Here is an 18,382-nt window from a genome sequence, read left to right as displayed (position 1 = left end):
TAATAGTTTCAGCTATAGTCTTGCTCGGCGTGTAAAATTTTGCATTATAAAATTTACATTAGATCGTTTATCTCTACGTTTTAACAGTATATGATACAGAAAGTCAAATTCCAGGTTGCGAATGAGTGTGAGCATGGCGTAACTTTTGCGTAACCCCATAATGGAATTTAGCATAACTTTTGATCATGCAAAGTCTGTGTCTAAATACAATATGCTTGAAGGTAAACCCAAGCCTGAATCCAACCAAAAATACATTTGTTATTTACATACAAAGCAATGTGATATTCTTTTGAATATAATGACATTCGTCTTACAGGTCTGGTAATGGACCACCCATTGTACAAAGCTTCAGTCTTTAAATCGATCTTTGTGACAATAACAGCACTAGAACAGGATCCAGAATTTTTGTCCGTATATGAATCTATGCTTAGGTGAGCTTACTTTATTGGTTGGATGGTTTTAAATCTTTATCCTAGGTCTGACAAAGCCTTGATTGGTTATTCCTGGTAGTCGCGCATACTTGTAGAGGCTCTTGACGCAGGGCCGGTTACCGAGATTGACAGAGTGAAATTTCCGATCAGTGAAATGTTGTTGCCGGGGAATTATGCCATACATTAGATGCCACTGAATGGAGAGCAGTCCTTAGAATGCGTTGCTCAAGCGCACACCCCGAGAGTCGAACCAGCGCCGCTTGATCTTTAAGCTTCTTCGTTCACGAAGTGACGCGCTAACCAATTGAGCTATCGGGGCGGATATTAGTTGATATAACAGTAGTTATTAGTTGATATGATGAGTAAATTTACAGACGCTAAAACAAAAGCAGACGTATTGTATACAAGTTAGTTTTCTGCTTTTCGAAAATGCGCTGAGTTTTGTGCTTATACACATCCCTTACATCTTTATATTATTCCTCGCATATTTTGACCTTGCACAGTTCTTGTTTGTGGCAAGTATATAAACCATTGAGTGATTTAGATTGTTCTTCTTACAGTATATTGATTTCACCAGGACAAATTCATTTCATTACCAAATAGGCTACTGCATCTTTCTTTCCAGTTAACATTCGCGATTTTGATTAACATTTCGTAATGTTACAGTCTTCTATCATCTGCCTTCCTTAGCTTCCACGTTTCTGAATTATATACAGGTAGAAATACTTACCAAATCAGAGTCTAACATTCTCTTTTTTAAGCTATTTACCAGAGTTTGATTAGTTACAATAGTAATTGAATGTACTGTAATTAATTACATAGTTTGACGTAATATATCATTGCAATTGAGAATTTTGTTGTGTAATAGTAATTTCAAAAAATATTGGTTCGAATTTCAAATATTGGTAAGTTGTGTACATAATATTAGTAGTTTTGTTGAGCCGATAGTTGGTTTTTAAAAGGGACTTTTACAATGCAACCAAATCGTTATCAAATGCAGTTGCACTGTTGTCGATAAAATCAAACTGCAAAAAATCATTGTTGATCACAAATATTTGACAATAAACTAATAAAACCTAACAACGGCATTTAACATAATAATATGAAAATAAACAAAAAAATACGAACGTTTTCGGCCATATTCATGGAGCCCTTTTCAAGTAAACAACTGACTGACGTTCTTGAAATAACAGATCTGATTTACATGCACAAAAATGGAAAAAAGCCTGCTCATAAAATCTTGCAATTCTCGCCTCAATAGGCAGCTGTTTGCCGTAGGCGACTCCTATCTGCTAAATGTTTTTGACGTAATTTTGCGTCATTGATTTGTCATTTTTCCTACGCAATGAAGCGTCATGGGACTTTCCTCTCCTAGGCTTTGCCATTTCATGTTTATGCATTTCTTTTTTTTCGAATTTTGTGTATGTACAGTAGATCAGATCTGTTATTTCAATTTATGAAGAACATCAGTCAGTTGGTTACTTGAAAAGGGCTAACATGAGTATGGCCGAAAACGTTTGCAACTTTTAGTTTGTTTTCATGCTATTATGTTAAATGCCTCTGGTTGTTAGGTTTTATTTGTCTATGGAAAAAAGTCACGTTCGTACCAAAATTGTACAAATATTTGAAACATTTAATTTTTGTAATTGAAACGTGTAATTCAGAACATTTGAAAGTAAGTTAATTGTAATTTGAAAATTTCAGAACAATTAATTTAAAATCTTGATTGTGTCATTGTAATTGAACTGAAGACTATTTAATTAATCCCACTCTAGTATCAACTGATTTAACGGAGTTGTTGACAATTCTCATCATTCACAAAATGTTAATTTTGCCATTCCAGTCTTTGCTTTGATCTTTTTCCAGCAATATCCATCTTCAGTCTTCAGTTGGCATCTTTCCAAACTATTTGCAATGAGATTCTCGTTCAATTCATTGTCTATTTATTATAATACTGACAATCTTGCTTCATCAATTTATAGCACTTGCAAAGTATTTTTAGTTGGTTGGTTTTGAATCTTTATCCTCGGACTGACATAGCCTTGATAGATTATTCCTGGTAGTTTCGCATATTTGTAGAGACTATTGACGCATGGCCGGTTACCGAGATTGGAAAAGTGATGTTTTTCCGATTTTTGACGTGTTGTTGCCAGGGAATTATTCCTTTTCCTTCTCTCCCATATTCTTCTAACACCAGTCTATAGAGTCTGTTTACAAATTTCAAAACCGTTGCTTAGGGCGTTTAACCATCGCTTGCGAACCTCCACCGCGTTTCTGATTTTCAGCTTTTTCATTACCTAACCATTTCTTCAACATATTTAGCATGCACCACAAATGCGTGGAATATACCGGTGATACTGCTGTATCAATAATACTTGGCTCTGTGTTATCTCCCGTCGTTGGAATAATTCTCTTATATGTGCGTGTTTGTGTGTGCGTAGCGTGTGTATTTATGTGCGTGTGCGTATTCACATTTTTACTTACTAACTGCATTTATGATGTAACTTACTATAAAATCAAATTCATCAAGGATAAAAACTTGTGAAACTTTTATGCAGTATCAGACAAAGTTTCTTTCCAGGGGTGAAAGTGGCAATAAGACATTCAACTCTTCAAGATTCATTCAGAACGGTACAAAGCCAAGCAACCACGTACGAAAAATAAAAGTCCTGTCCAGGTACATTTGGAAAAAGGTGGGTAAAGGTATTTTAAAGGTGAAAAACTGGATAGACCAACAGCGGATGATTTAAATGGCCTAATACGCTAGCCGTCTGAATAGACTGCCTAATCAAGCTGTCTAACCAGACGGTTAGAGGACGACATAAACATGACGAAACTAATAAACAGTAGTGAATTTCGGATGATTTCTCTAAAAGTATTCTAATCCAATACTAAAAGTAACAAAAACAATGAGATGTGAGAAGCACAGGACCGATAAATTGTTGAATCGTAAGTTTTCTTGGTTAGAAGACAATAAGAGATGCACGTTCCAGCTGTGATTCATTCAATAAGCAGCATATTTCAGTTCGTCTTCTTTCCCTGCACCTCTTTTTTTCTACCATGCCTTCGATAACCAATTTTTCAAGCAATTGTAGTAAATTTGGTGTGTTTTATCCAGTAAAATGCTTTTCTGTAATCGATATATGCAATACAAGTGTATTTTTCTTTTCTATTCTTCGTTCGCCAATCGTTCGTAAGAGGAAGATTCCATTTTTTGTTCCGGATCCTTTTTTATGTCCTACTTGATTTTCATCTATTTGCTGTTGTAGTATTGGGGGTTATTTGGGCCTCTATAAAATGGAATGTTTAGGGAGCTGATTTTCTTTAACCCCATCCCTATGAAGGTGCCTCAACATGATGTAGAGGTGAACCCAGGCTGAAAGCTATGCCCATTTTTAGCAACTCCTGGGGCTAATAGGCACACGTAAAAGTTTCCAACGACAATCTTGTTTTGATGGAAGAAGGCAGTGTCTGACGGGCAGGTATTCTGTAAGGCGGCCTTGATGAACAAAGTACTTGGCAGCCCAATGCAACCATTTCCGCTGAAGCTGTACGTTTCTACCTTGCTGAACCGCGGTGGACATGGAGGTGGCCAAGAGTGTGTACGTAGCCCTCGCGTAGCCGCGACCAATCGACCACCCTAAACAACCATATGAACTAATGGCCTTTGTTTCAATTTAGACCTAGACCAAATAAAGTCCAATGTCGATAATATCACGGGTAACGGGGCAGGCTTAGTAGAGTTGGAATCCTCCATTCCGGTCTCACACATTGGCGGCAGATCTATGATGATCGTCTCCCAATGAACTGCGGTGACATTGGGTTCCAGTAGCAAGACCCGTGTCTAGGCTGGCCTATCTACGATTTCCTGCAGCCCACCTCACAGGAGGAAGCTCTTAGTAAAGGTGGGGTAAACATCGTGCCGACGACGACGACGATTGGGATTGTTCTGTTTTGATAATGTGTAGCAGAATTTCACTGGCATGTAATATCAGACTAATGTTTTTTTTTTCTTGTATATTTTGATCATTTTCAGTTTTCATTGACACATTTTTAATTTTAGGCCTATGTTAGCAGATTTAAAAATTATATTTTTATTTACTTACCTACCTACCTACCTACCTACCTACCTACCTACCTACCTACCTACCTACCTACCTACCTACCTACCTACCTACCTACCTACCTACCTACCTACCTACCTACCTACCTACCTACCTACCTTCCTACCTACAGTAGCCTACTTATAGAAAGTTGTATTTTCTTGTTGCCATGATTGTCCTTCCTTATCAGCACTGTGTTTTTTACAAGGTTTCTGGAGAAAATTTTTTTCTCTGTCTTGTTTTTGCTCTTAACGAAACCACCATGGACATATCACCAAACAACATCCCTATATCAGGGCCTTTGCTTTATCATCGTTTAGATGTGATCACTCCTAAAGCTCCGTGCAAGCATGTAAGCCGATTAGCCTCATCAGGTGAGGACTGCAAAACATAGCTCATAGGCTACTATTTGTGTTTCTTAAAAGTTTTCATCTACAAAACCTAATACAGTAGAATTTATCTAATTTGTCAGCGCTTAATTCGTCAGTCTTCCTTCTTCATAAAATTTGTGTAGGTCCGGAACACTTCCGATGGTTTGACCTGTTTGCATAATCTACCAGTTTGACTAATTTGTCACTTTTTGTTTAATCTCCTTGAGGTGACAAATTAGGCGATTTTTTTGATATGCGCAATTTATTACGTTTGATTACAAATCTAACCTACTGTAGGCCTACAGTCTTTTTCACATAAAGTTAATGACTTGAAGCTGTACGTAAAACGTTGTGATGCAATTCTAGCAAAAAAGTTGCTTTATTAAGCCATTAAACAAACTGCAGCAAAGAATAAAACAGCCTTCAATCCGGACCCTCTGGGTGTTGAAGGTGGACCTCGGGCTTTTGGAAGAATAACTTCGCATTGCTACATTTTGAGGCCTTTCTAAACAGATTTCTATTATGGAAAAGCATTTTTTGTGATTATCCAAGGAGCTGGGGGCTTCGCCCCCAGACCCTCCAACGCTTTGTCGTCTTCTCTGATGTGCGATCCACACAGCTACACTACAAAGAAACACAATACATTTTTTCCTTTTTTATTTTTTTGTTTGTGTCAGACAAAAATCCAAGTCATGTTACATTAAGGTACTCGTTACCACCTGAAAAGTGTTCGTACTGGTTGTTTAATTTTCGTGGTTGCATATGAAATATTCACCGGACCGCAAAACTATTCAAACTTGTCAAAATGGACCTTTGCTAACATTAGTTGAGTAGCCCTGATCTAGTCCTTGCCAAGCAGTTGGAAAAGTGATTTAGCCTGTATTGAAATTGAAAATAAGGCTTCGATAGAGAGTTTGGCACGTCTTGTTTCGTTGCCGTTACTCGGCTTATGACGAAATAAGAAAATCTAGAGAATGGATTACGTGATAATTTTTTTAACTGCTTCTCGAAGGCTAGATGATGTCGGTCACATGATTTCGTTTATTTGTAGAACGACCTTGGTTAAAATCAGAGACTTGATCAGTGATCACAGTAAAAATATTGACTCATTGGTTTTAAGTTTATTTCCTTTTTTCACTTCACGAATTTGACTCCGTTGTCTAATGATGTTCCTGCAAGTTTACGAAATTAAATTATTTTGTCTTGTAAATAGTAGTCATTGCAACGTTAAAACTGGCTATTACTCATCATGCAAGTAGACATGTAAGAAAGCAGCAGCGTCTAGTGCACTGAGTATTAACATGACAATCAAACTAGTTCTTCAGCATATGAGTTTTAAAGTCAATAAAGTTTTCGGGTGTTCTTTGGAGTTTTAAGGAGTTTGAGATTGAAATTTTCATGTATTTGCAGATCAAAATTCTCTGTTCCTTTCGGAACGTGTGTTCAACGATTCCGACTTTTATAGATCAAGAAATTTTTCCAAAAGTGATATCGAGAGCATCATTAAGTTTATAGAAGGCACAGGGCCGAATGAATTGAACCTGGACGTGAGTTGGAGTCGTTTGAATTCAACTTATAAAGCTAAGCTATATCACCGTTTAACATTGCTTCAGTTTAAACGCAAATGTGTTTAAACTCCATGGGTCTGCTTTGCTTAATGTCCAATTAACTTAATGTCTATTATGTTACTAATATGATTGTTTTGCTTTAAAGATACCCTTCAACAAAAGATGCTTTAACCTAACTTGTCTATACTATTCAGTCACAGTTAAAAATTTGTTCTTGTTAAATTGGTTTAAGAAAATCAATGCAAAAATGACTGGTTTGCTAAAAGCAAATATAGAATACAACCTTTTCTAAGTAATAGACATGTAGCATCTTGCACCAATTAGCGTAGCTTATATTTAATAGATTCTTATTTTCGGGGTGGTGGGTAGCCCATGAAAGACACCAGATGTAGTTTTGAACACAGACGAATGTTTGTGGAGCAAAACCTGATAAAAGCTGAAAACATTTCACATCTTGTCATCATGTTAGGGTTTTTGCCACTGTCGTCTAATGATGTCTATTGTGACCCGTAATGATGTCACCATGCCCCATTTGGCAGCTAATAATAGTCAGAAAGCTACATTTTCTCGACACTAAAAGTGTTTAACGTCAGGTTGAACTTTACCTTTACTCTATTATTTAGGAACGCATAAAAGAGGATGTGTTAGTCACTAAGAAGGCTGAAAGTCTATGGGTTAATTCCGCCAGAGAATCGTCAACAATGTCACAGTTTGTCATAGTACGGCTTCTTGGCACCGAAAATGGTGTATTCAGTGTGTTTCCTGGATTTCAAGTGCCCAGTGATTTTGACCCGAAAGTCAGAGATTGGTAAGTTAGCAATTTGGGTTTCTTAAATTAATAGCTCACTTATTTGACAATTCTTGATAATAACAGATTGTTTCTTTCTTAAGTAAACTTGCACTTGATGTCTGATGGTTAACAGTTTGAATTCAGAAAGTTGAAACCGAAGGAACCAATTGTTCTGTTTTAAAGTAGGCAATTTGTATTTTAACCCTACCCAGTGTGCTTTAGTTAAAGCTAATTTTACTAAAATCACTCTTAGCATCCAAAAAAAGCTTCGTATGAAGTGGAATAGGCTACTTCTTTTTGTAATTACGACCAAGAGCCCTTTCTGATTTATTCAAAATAGATGTAGCCTACGGTTAGCAAACTGCCATTTTCGTCGATATGATTTTTGTGGTTTTACTATCTGAGCAGTGGTATCCCAAATTAGTATGGTGTTGTTACCTCATATTTCAAGCTTTTTTCATTTATCCACGTGTTTTATTGTGACAAAACTAGCACCTGATTTTCATAGCTGTATTAAAACATAGATTACCGGCTCAGTGCCTCAGTAGTTAGTGCGTCTGCTTCTGAATCGGTAGCAGGGGCGTTAACACAGGGGTCTAGGTGGTACTTTTGGACCCGGGCCAGGAATATTTAGAGAGCCCGGATTTAAAAGATTCCCCGCGACTTCAAACATTATCAAGATCTTAATATAATCAGATCTAAAGGATTACCATCAGAGGTTAAAACAGCCACTTCAGCCGTCAGATGGTAAAGTTACCAGGCCCCCTTCTGGGTACCCGGCCCACTTCAGCTCTCTGGTGGTAAAATAGCTACTTCAGCCATCAAACAGTAAAATAAGAATTTAGTTTAGTCTAGTATGTAAAAACAGAATATAGTAGGCTATCATGTTTTTGACTGTTTGAGCGTAGACATTACGTTTATCGATACAATACATTGTGATAAAGTATCTTTTTTCTTTTATTAGGAACTACATGTAGCACAATATCCGTTTTGGAACACATCGTCCAAAATTTCATGAATTGCAAATCAAACAAAAACCTAATATTGATAAATAGTGCTGATAAAATCTTGCTGTTTTATTTTTATAATATTAAGCTTCTTGATATAAAACTTGCATTGTTTACCGTACCGGTATTTGAATTGACACTACTGATTTTCCTTGCGGCTTCCTCCTGTTTGCAGTTTTCCGCCAATGTTTCTTTCATTGAACAAGCTTTCCCACCTCTGACATAAATACTTGTTTTCTAGGTATAAAAATGCAATAGCATTAAACGATTTGTACGCGATTACAGAACCAAGTCTTTCGCTGTCTGTACCAGCCCCTCTGATAACCATCTCTAGAACGTTGCTCAAAAGAAGGTAACATGTTACAAATTATGACTTGGCAAAATTTAATTGCATTTCCTCAAACAAGTCTTTACAAAAAAACAATAGCATTGCCACCTTAGCAGCATCATCTTGGTACTTCAACCATTTTCTTGAGAAACTGATGTTTGCAGGCAGTGCCGGGTTTAGGGTTTTTCGGGCCCTGTGCGGAATATGCTTTGTGGGCCCCAATGACAATAATCCAATTCAGTGGCGTAGCTAGGTACTTTGAAAGGGGAGGGGCGCGGTGGCGGCGTGATCGCCAAAGACGACAACCAGCGGCGGGGGGTCTGGGGGGCCTCCCCCAGAAAATTTTGAAAAATTACTTTGAATTTGGGACATTCTGAGAGCATGTTCAACAAAAATTTAGGTATGAATATTACTGTGAAATGGTGCTGTCCGGTGGCATAGCAAAAGGATAAGATCATGCTTTCTTTGGCATTTTTCGGAAATGAAGCTATGTCTCTACAGTATGTTGAGTCTGGATGCAACCTATTTCGTCCCCTGAAATCGTGTAGCAAAATTAAATTTCGACTTATTTCGTTCCCTGAAAAGATCGAGAAATTTTGAAATGTTTGCGGCAACTCCGATCAGCGATTTCGGCTATGTCGTTTTTTTTTCTCGATCTTTTCAGGGTACGAAATATTCAGGCGACGAAATAGGTTGAATTCGTTGAGTCTCTATGTTTTCTTGTTGCGAATTCCTTTGCTGAATTCACTTGTTGAATTTTTCCTTTGAAAATGACAAAATTACTGCATTTTCTGAGTAAATTGCGGGCCCCCTAATTTGCGGGCCCTGTGCGATCGCACGGTTTGCACATCCCAAAGACCGGCACTGTTTGCAGGTTTGTCATATTAGCGCAACATCAAAAGGTAATTTTTAAATTTAACAGCAGTTGTGTTTTTGCAGTGCCAACAATCTTCAAAATGAAACGAAAGAGGTGTTTGGTGTGATTGGAACCGCCATAACGTTAAGCTTTTTTCTTCAACGCTTTGACGAAGTATACGAAGAATTTGTATCTACCGGACAAACCAAGTAAGCTTCAACTTTAAAATTTGAACCATAAAACTCTAAGGCGTGAACCACGGCTTGAACATAACAACTCTGTGAACCTGCAAAACGTTTGATGCAAATTATATTCCTAATGTGTACGCTTTCCATCGAAAATCAATACACATGCCCCTATTCTTAGACTGAATTTACACAGTTTATTTTTTTAAATTATGCTATTTGAATGACACAACTGGGACTGAGAAGCCTCTCGGCAAGCAGGAAATGGGATGGGATGGAAGGGAATGGAAGATGGCATGGAAGACCATGGCCACCTAAAGATACGGCCTGATTTGTCACATTTTGCAGAGATTTCCAGATTTTTCTAACTTTGGGCGAACGTCTAAATAATTTTTTCTAAAAATGATATTTTTACGCTATCTTTATTCTTTTCCCCAGATGACACAATAGACTTTAACATCCTCATATGTTGAAAAACAAAGAAAATTTGATTTCGAAGATTTTAGTCAGACTGTTAATTTTCAATAACAGTCTGATTTTGCATTTTTCAACTTACTTTTTCTCATTTGCTACTGCTTCCCCAAGGTAACAAAAAAGTTCTTTGTCATTAGGAAACCGCAAAAAGTAAAAACATCTCAAAAAATGTCAGTCAAGCACTAGCAGTAGCTGTAATCAAAATCTGCAAAATGTGACAAATCAGGTCGCATCTCCAATTGGCCATGGGAAGACAGATTTTGGGATGGAAGATGGAAAATGTCAAGGATGGAAAGGAATGGAAGATCTTAATGGTGGGATGGAAGACAATCTTCCATCATTCCATCCCAATTCCATCATTAACTTTCTAACGCTTTATCAGGACATGTAAAATATTACGTTGCTTGCTGAAATAATTCGATTTTCGGTTCGTATTAAACCAACGGGACTGTTGCGTAACGCGTATTTGTCAAACCTACTGTCGTTAGGCAGAATTGACCAATCAGAAAGCAATAAACGATTCACACTTCTCCCAAGACGAGGAAACTTCTTGACGTTTGACAGCATTCCATCATACGACACTTGTATTCTATGTTTGGAGATTCTCGTGGGTTTTGTTTCGAGAAGGCAGTTAAACGAAATAGATTCTTGTACATTTCGAAACGAAAAACTACAATGGCAAAGTTGAAACAAAACAGAAATGTCTCAAAAGTAAACGTTTGAAAGTATTTGCAACCTGAAAAAAAGTAACGTTGTGCAATAGGTTGGTTGGTTTTGAATCTTTATCATCGGACTGACAAGCCTTTGATAGGTTATTCCTAGCAGTTTCGCATAGGCTACTTTTTGTTGAGGCTTTGAGCTACCGACGCAAGGCGGACGTTAATATGTATAGAACAGCGTAGCGCTTGGCCTACATTTGTAGAATGTGGCAGAAGAGTCATATTTCAGCTTTAGCTGCGCTGTAGCCTAGTTTCAAATGATTGTCGATTGGTAGGCTTAAACACTGATACATGTAATGCAGCTTATGCAATTTTTTGTGGTTGCCACCAAGGCCTATGAGAGGGGGGTACGGAGGGTACGGCGTACCCTTGAGGGCCCAGGAATGTAATTGTTGGGGGGCCCGAAGTTGTGATTTTATAATTCACGCGTAAAAATGTTTGGGTAAAATCATCCTAAACGAATAAATTCAAGCATAAAAGTTGTTATTCTTTAGTCCCGGGGGGGGGGGGCGTAATGCAGAAAAAGAGCAAAAAAATTAATTGAATGCATTGCGCGCAAACTAGGGGCCCAATAAAGTGGTGATTTAATGCTTTACATGCAAAAATATTTGTTAAAAACACCCTAAACTAAATCATAAAGTTGGTTATTCTCCCGTCCGGGTGGGGGCGTAGTGTTGCAAAAGTAGGGTTAAGAAAAATCCGTTTTTTTAAAAGCCCAACCGCTAGGTGTTTTTTAAAAAGCCCGGGTATTATTGGGCTGTTTTAGTGTTTTTTAAAAACCATTAGAAAAAGGTAGTTTCACTCTTATTTCACTTCAAAATGAATTTCGTAGCAGGAGCGAAGCCGGAGTCAAAAAAATGACTTCGTTCATTTCCGCTAGGCATGTGGTGAATGCAAAAGTTAATGAAGAAAGATTATTGGTCAGATGATTAATTTGATTATGTTTTAAGAAGATATTATGTTTGAGCCTTGGTAGGGAGCTTGACATGTTGTACCAGATACATATAACACTCATGCAGTAACGTTAACGGATTTAACATGTTTTATTAAACACACTCAGAGATGGGCGTGATCTTGATCTTGAAGATTACAAGTGATCTTGAAGATCAAGATCGTGATCTTGATCTTGATCTTCAAGATCACTTTTTTTTTGGTGATCTTGATCTTGATCTAAGATCACTTTTTTTGTGTGATCTTGATCTTGAAGAACAATAAGATCAAGATCACTTTAAAATTGAATTTTACTTCCTAAATAAAGGCATTTTTTTAGAACTCGTACTGTACAAAGCAGTTAGTGGCAACTACTAACATTAAGCCACTGTTAATATAATATGTGTCCAACAAAAGACGATAGTCTCCGTCTAATCTGGTCAGTGTTGCCATTTCAAAATTGAAAAAGTTTTCTGTGTTGGTCATAATGAAGAAGTCAACTTCCGTGTACTTTATGTTGACGCATAATAAAAAATGATTTAATTTTGTTCACAATTTCCATGTGTGAATTTTAAAGAAATGTTTTCTTTCTTTGACTCAATTTTAGATGTTTCAAAACTCTAGAATGGCGGCGTTAAAAAATCTGGACTCTAGGACGCCGACTTTGGTCATGTAAAGTGGTGTATTGCAGCAAATCAACCAGACCAAGACTTGTTTAAGGTCTGAGTATGGAGCGGTTTGTCTGACCTCAGGCCTCTGAACTTTTTTGATAGCAGACAACAGCATCAAGGTTGCCAGATAGGTAAATGGTGCAATAAACATTGACATAATACAGTGAAAGTTAAAACTGCTTAGTAACACGAATAAAAACTCCCACGAACCAGACAAAAATTTGGTAAAAAATGATGCAGTTCAAAGTTTATTTTTATTTATTTATTATAAATAAAACGTATAAAACTAATTGCAAATTTTGCGACTTTTTCAGAACAACTGTAATTAACCTCGGCCTTGGGTGTGACGTTGCGATTCTACGCAAACTACATCAACAATTGATAGGCCTAATAGCAACAGTCACTAACTTATCACAATTCTTAGGCCAGCGATCGAGTAGTTAAAAGTAAAAGTTAGCAATACCAACTATATACCTTTACCCAGGTTGCTTATAGTAATTATTTTTTGCAACATCACTGATCAAAAACTTCATTTTTTTTTCAAGTACACAAAAAGTGATCTTGAAAGTGATCTTGATCTTCAAGATCACGATCTTGATCTTGATCTTCAAGATCACATAGTTTGGTGATCTTGATCTTGATCTTCAAGATCACCTATTCTTGGTGATCTTGATCTTGATCTTCAAGATCACCAATACTGGTGATCTTGCCCATCTCTGAACACACTAAAAAAAACAAGAATAAACTACTAAATTCAACGTTTTTGACACCACATAGTGTCCTCATCCGGAATAATTATAGGCTACATCTAAGAAAAATAAATAAATGAATTTGAAAATTTTACATTAAAGCTGTACAAGCGACACCTCTCAACAGCATCATCAACAACTGACACACGATTTCAATGCAGGATACACAAATTGGCGAGGGACAGATCACATGATATGCACAACACTGAACACTAAATAATAGTTTTTATTGCAGCCTGATACTATTATTGCGCACCAGATGTCCAATTCTGCAATAAAATATTGTGTGGTGTGCAACACGCCTAAGCAAACATCACGCGTTTTGCCCATAACAATAAGGGCCGGAGTGAGAAGGGGGCCCAGAATAACTCTTCGTACCCCTAGTGAAAATTTCTCACATAGGCCATAATGGCTGCCACCCATCAGTACGCTACTAGTGTTTTTGTTTGTGAAACTCACGCAGGACTAGCCTCCACCACATCATCCGACGATGATGACTTTAACTTGTGCTTTTATTACACTAATTGTCCGCGATGCTTCTCAAGTATTTTCGTTACTTTTTATCTTCTCCAGCATGGACTACTACTACAGTTTCTTTAACTGTGCTACGTGTTGTTTCTTTCTGTATTTATAGAATCAATCTACTCTTCTAGTTCTAACACCAAACGGTACGTAATCCTTAGAAAAATACTGCTGTTAAATTTTTAGTTTAAATTTAGCCTATGGCTTTTTGGTTTACTTGTGACATAGTCAACGCGTAGATCACAAAATGTGAAGGTGGAAGATGGAATGGAAAATGGAGGAGATTTCTGAGATGGAATGGAAGAAAATCTCAGGAGGGAAGATGAAAAAAACGTCTTCCATTCCATCCCATACCCTGTCGGCAAGCTTGATCGAGGAAGTTTCTCAAAGTTATAGAAGTGTTTCTGCACATCTAGTCAAGCAGCCTATAAACTAAAGTGTTAGCTTCGAATTAGTTTTAAAACAACAACTAATTATTCCACTGATTAACTACAGTATTTTGTCTTGTTCAGACTTACACCCGGTGGTTGAAGATTTACACTAAGTGGCCGGGAAGCCGATGTTCATGTCCATCTTCATGCATGACTTTTAGTGTCCTGCCAATGACATGACAGCATGCTCATAAACAGTATTGAACCCGTGCCCTTTCAAGTGCCGCACCAGAGTTCTCACCACTATGCAGTTGACAACAATATAATATTATTGCTTTCATTATTTATTTTGTGACTATTATTTGCACTTTACCCTTAGCTCTCCAAGATACTACATAGTGGACACTGGTGGTTACGTGGTGGCTTCGAAAAGTTATTTGAACATCGAGTACAACAAAAATCAACCCATTGTGAAGCATTTGACTGAGCTTGAGCCACAAATCGCAAGTGTTCTCATAAAAAGTCAAATTCTAGAGCGAGTCAGCTGTTCCCTTGCAGAAAGTACGCTCCTCCAATGGCAATACGCAGTACGTTGGTAAAGCAAAATGATAAAATTAACACTAAAGTATTTAAATGATGATTTTGCCTAAGGTACAGCAGCGAAATCACCATTTAAATACTTCAGAATAACGTTTGTAGTGGGAACTTTGAGAACTAATAATTTATCACTCTCTGAAGTAGCCTACTGTTAAGTACATTTTAATTTTGCTTTTGTGAGTAGATTCAACTCTGTGTCGAAAGCGTCGTGTTAATAAGTGATTGCAAAAACATTTAGCATTCGGCTTTATCTTTGACAAGCCGTATAGCATCTGTATAATGGTTCCGTACACAAAGAGATTGCTTTCGTTTCCTTATTATCTATTTAGCCAAAGCCTATCAGAACCTCCCAGGCATGTGCTTGCATGCGGGAAAGTCAATCTACCTGCTTTTAAAAACAAAAACTTTGTTATTGTCTACTGTACTTTGACTTTTTCGTGAAGATATCTCAGACTCAGGTGGAATATCAAGGCAGTTACCAGCCAACAGGATCACAGCTGTGTCAAGAATTTTCCTTTCTCAGCGTTCCTGGCACGAATATATTTATATTGGCAATAAATGAAGAACCATTATCGTGTGATGTTTCTATCTCGTATTCTTCTCATTGTTCGACATGCGAATGCAATTCTGAGGTAAACATTTTTATTTTTATTTTTTCAGCACTTACTGAAAGTACCTAGGCTAGCCTACCACTATCCACATGCAATGCTCATTGCATCGGGAAAACAATGACCAAGAAAAAGTAAATGCAAATGGCAATTTAAATTTTCTATGGGGTTTTTAAAACAGTTTCTTCGTGTATTTCAGAAAACTTGCACGACTTCTTGGTGGACAGATACAATGTGCGAATGCCCTTGTACGCAAATAAACTCGCAGTACATTCCGTGCAGTAACGAATACAAGTTTTCCAGGTAAGTTCTTTTGTAAAGTCCAAAAATGTGACCCTTCTTGTTGGTACATTACGACTGGTGCGTAATGGCTTTTACTTAATCCACTACAACAACGTAAGCCTACAATGTACACCACTTCTAATTAATTCCATCACTTTAAGTATTAATTGCACGGTAACTTTAGTTTTTTTAATACCGGTAACGCTTTGACTACCGTGCTGTAGGCTAATTTATGATAGGTTTATTAAACCTATTGTTGCTTTGGCATTTTATCTTTGTATTTATGTATCGTTGTAGGCTATCATTTAATCCTATTTATCTACAATCAAAATCACAAATAATGTTACAAGACAGCAGCTGTTCAAAATACAAATTAAGAAGATATAAAAAAATATATTTTTAATCTTTGACATATGAATGTTTTCCGTTTGACTTGAATCTTTATCTTCTGACTGAGAAAGCTTCTTTAGTGCATTAATCTTGGCAATTTCACAGAGGCTGTTTGTAAAGGCTTTGAACCACTGATGTAGGTCACCGAGTTTGACAGAGTGAAGTTTCTGATTATAAAAGTGTTGTTGTCGGGGAATAATTCCCTTCATTAGATGCAGCTGAATGGAGAGCTTGCAACCAACGTCATCAGTTCAGTTGTTTTGTCATTATCAACCACCCTCCGTAGCCTACGACACGATCAGGGCCGTTGATACATAATCTTGGGTCCTGTAGGCCTACCAATGAAATTTGTAGGACCCAAATCAATAAACTTTATAGGAAAACGCACTATATCCAAAGAATACGCTGTGGTTTCTTCATGATCGCGGGCCCCTTGAAAAGGTTCTGGGCCCTTAAAATTATCACGGCCCCATGTTCAAAAGTCCCCCTTGTCAACGCTGCTGAACACGACCGATTGTACTTTAATAACGGTCGTTTGTTACTGAATGACAGGCAGCACCAAGACTAGGAAACCGCAAGGTTGATCGGTGCTGCCAGTCCTTTCTGCATTATGCAGTATATGTGTTGTATTTGTGTAATTATGCAATTTTTTTTCGTGCTGGAAAGACAAATAAAAACATCTCTCTTTCAGTAGGAAACTTTTTATTGTTTACATTTACAGCCAAGGTTCTCTGCTGTGCACACCAACGACAAGAGAAATACAGAATCCCGTTCCATTGCTTTCCAACCCGAACGAATACTCGAATTGTTATGAGATCTCTTTTGGTACATCCACAGGTAGGACTGTGAGAACGGTACGGTATAACCTACTGACGTTTAGTCGCTGATTGCTTGTGCTCTAGTGCTGTAGTCTACACATAGCCTAGGCAGGCTATAATAGATTCTATTTGAATAAGGACTTTCTGATGATCCTCCAATAAGGGTGAAACAGGCTGTAGAGTAGTGGTTCTCAATCGGGTTCCGCAAAACGTTTTCCGGGGGTAGGTGAAACTTTTCGAACGTTCAGCATGACTTTATAAATTATGACATTTAAAAATTGGCTGTGCTTTATTTGTGTATTACAGTGATTCTCAAACTAAGCGTTGTAACGCCCTGGTGTGTCGTTTGAAATTTCAAGGGACTGATGAGCCCAGCCTTATGGGCAAAACACGGTGTAGGCATTCAATTTTTGCTACAATCGGTTGCTGAGAAATATAGTTGATTGGATGGCCTAAATGGCTAGCGGGGTTATTATAAGACTATGTGGGTTCAATTTAATGCTTGTTTGACTGTAGATTCTTGATCAATGACTAATTTTGCAATGCAAACGTTAGTTAACATTCTATTAACACTTAGGGCCGGATTTAGCTGATGGGGGGCCCGGGGCACTTTTAGATCGGGGGGCCCCCCCTGCAAAAAAAATTTCTCGCCTACGACGCGAAAAGCCACCTCTGCGTCTACAGTAACATCAATCCAGCACTGCACAGCATTTTGCAGAAACTTCAAAGGCTGAAAGGAAGAAAAAATAACACAAACTCACATTTTTTCCACGTAGGGGGGCCCTTCAAAAGTCGGGGGGCCCGGGGCACCTGTCCCCTTTGCCCCCCCTAAATCCAGGCCTGTTAACACGCACAGTTTTTCCATGACTGTGACTATGAGATATTGATTACAAATATAACGACAATTTTTTTGTAAAGGTCGCAAAAATTCTTATCAGCCTAATTTTCGATGAAATTGATAGAAAAACAATAAATTGGCATATAGGCTACTGACTTTTGATCCTGTGTGCCAACATGTAGGCCTATAGGCAAGCCCAATTTGTAACATAACTTCGTCAATGTGCGTCTGTGTCACCAACCCTCAGTCGCTTGAAAAATTAAAACGTATGAAACATTTGTTTTCGTAAGAAAGATATAGGCCTATACTAAAATTTCAGATAAATGTTTTTCTTTGGGACTGACGAAAAGTTGAATTTTATCTCATTGGCGTCAATATGCTTGCTTGATTGTAAGGCAATGTTTTGCAAACATTGCAGCAATCTTTAAGCTCTTGCGACTGCTCTGCAAATGCAAGTCCTTATTTCCAGACGAGTTTGCCAAATTTGCGGTTCGACTATTAGGCGACTGACTAGTTCGCCTAATGGACGCGCCGGCCCTGGGTTGCATCTACAATGGTGATGTAGCCTACAGCCTGCTTTAGTTTGATGCAGTTGTTTTTCACACAAGCACGCACAAACTCTGTTTGGATTTTGAATCTTTATCTTCGGACTGACAATAAAGCCTTGATTTGATAGGTTATTCCTGGTAGTTTCGCCTACTTGTAGAGACTTTTGACACAGGGCCGGTTACCGAGATTAACAGAGTGAAATTTCCGATTGTTGAAGTCTTGTTG

The 18,382-nt window shown here is 37.8% G+C and overlaps 1 protein-coding gene across 3 annotated transcripts in view; it reads left to right on the top strand.

Moving 5' to 3' along the window:
- The window catches only part of LOC145770424 (VWFA and cache domain-containing protein 1-like), a 43,174-nt gene that overhangs the window by 22,760 nt on the left and 2,032 nt on the right, over window positions 1-18,382 (top strand). For 2 of the 3 annotated variants that reach the window (XM_082582066.1, XM_082582067.1), the window contains 11 exons: window positions 317-431; window positions 3,013-3,124; window positions 4,743-4,908; window positions 6,316-6,452; window positions 7,097-7,281; window positions 8,512-8,622; window positions 9,538-9,663; window positions 14,455-14,662; window positions 15,116-15,304; window positions 15,480-15,583; window positions 16,674-16,789. In XM_082582066.1, coding sequence (XP_082438192.1) covers window positions 317-431; window positions 3,013-3,124; window positions 4,743-4,908; window positions 6,316-6,452; window positions 7,097-7,281; window positions 8,512-8,622; window positions 9,538-9,663; window positions 14,455-14,662; window positions 15,116-15,304; window positions 15,480-15,583; window positions 16,674-16,789 — 1,569 coding nt within the window. The remainder of the gene's footprint in view (window positions 1-316; window positions 432-3,012; window positions 3,125-4,742; window positions 4,909-6,315; window positions 6,453-7,096; window positions 7,282-8,511; window positions 8,623-9,537; window positions 9,664-14,454; window positions 14,663-15,115; window positions 15,305-15,479; window positions 15,584-16,673; window positions 16,790-18,382) is intronic. The other variant, XM_082582068.1, reaches the window with a different exon arrangement.

The sequence above is a fragment of the Aplidium turbinatum genome, chromosome 5, assembly GCF_918807975.1.
Source record: "Aplidium turbinatum chromosome 5, kaAplTurb1.1, whole genome shotgun sequence".
Lineage (NCBI taxonomy): Eukaryota > Metazoa > Chordata > Ascidiacea > Aplousobranchia > Polyclinidae > Aplidium > Aplidium turbinatum.
The sequence above is the reverse complement of the archived record's forward strand: the minus strand, read 5'-3'. Positions and strand labels throughout refer to the sequence as shown.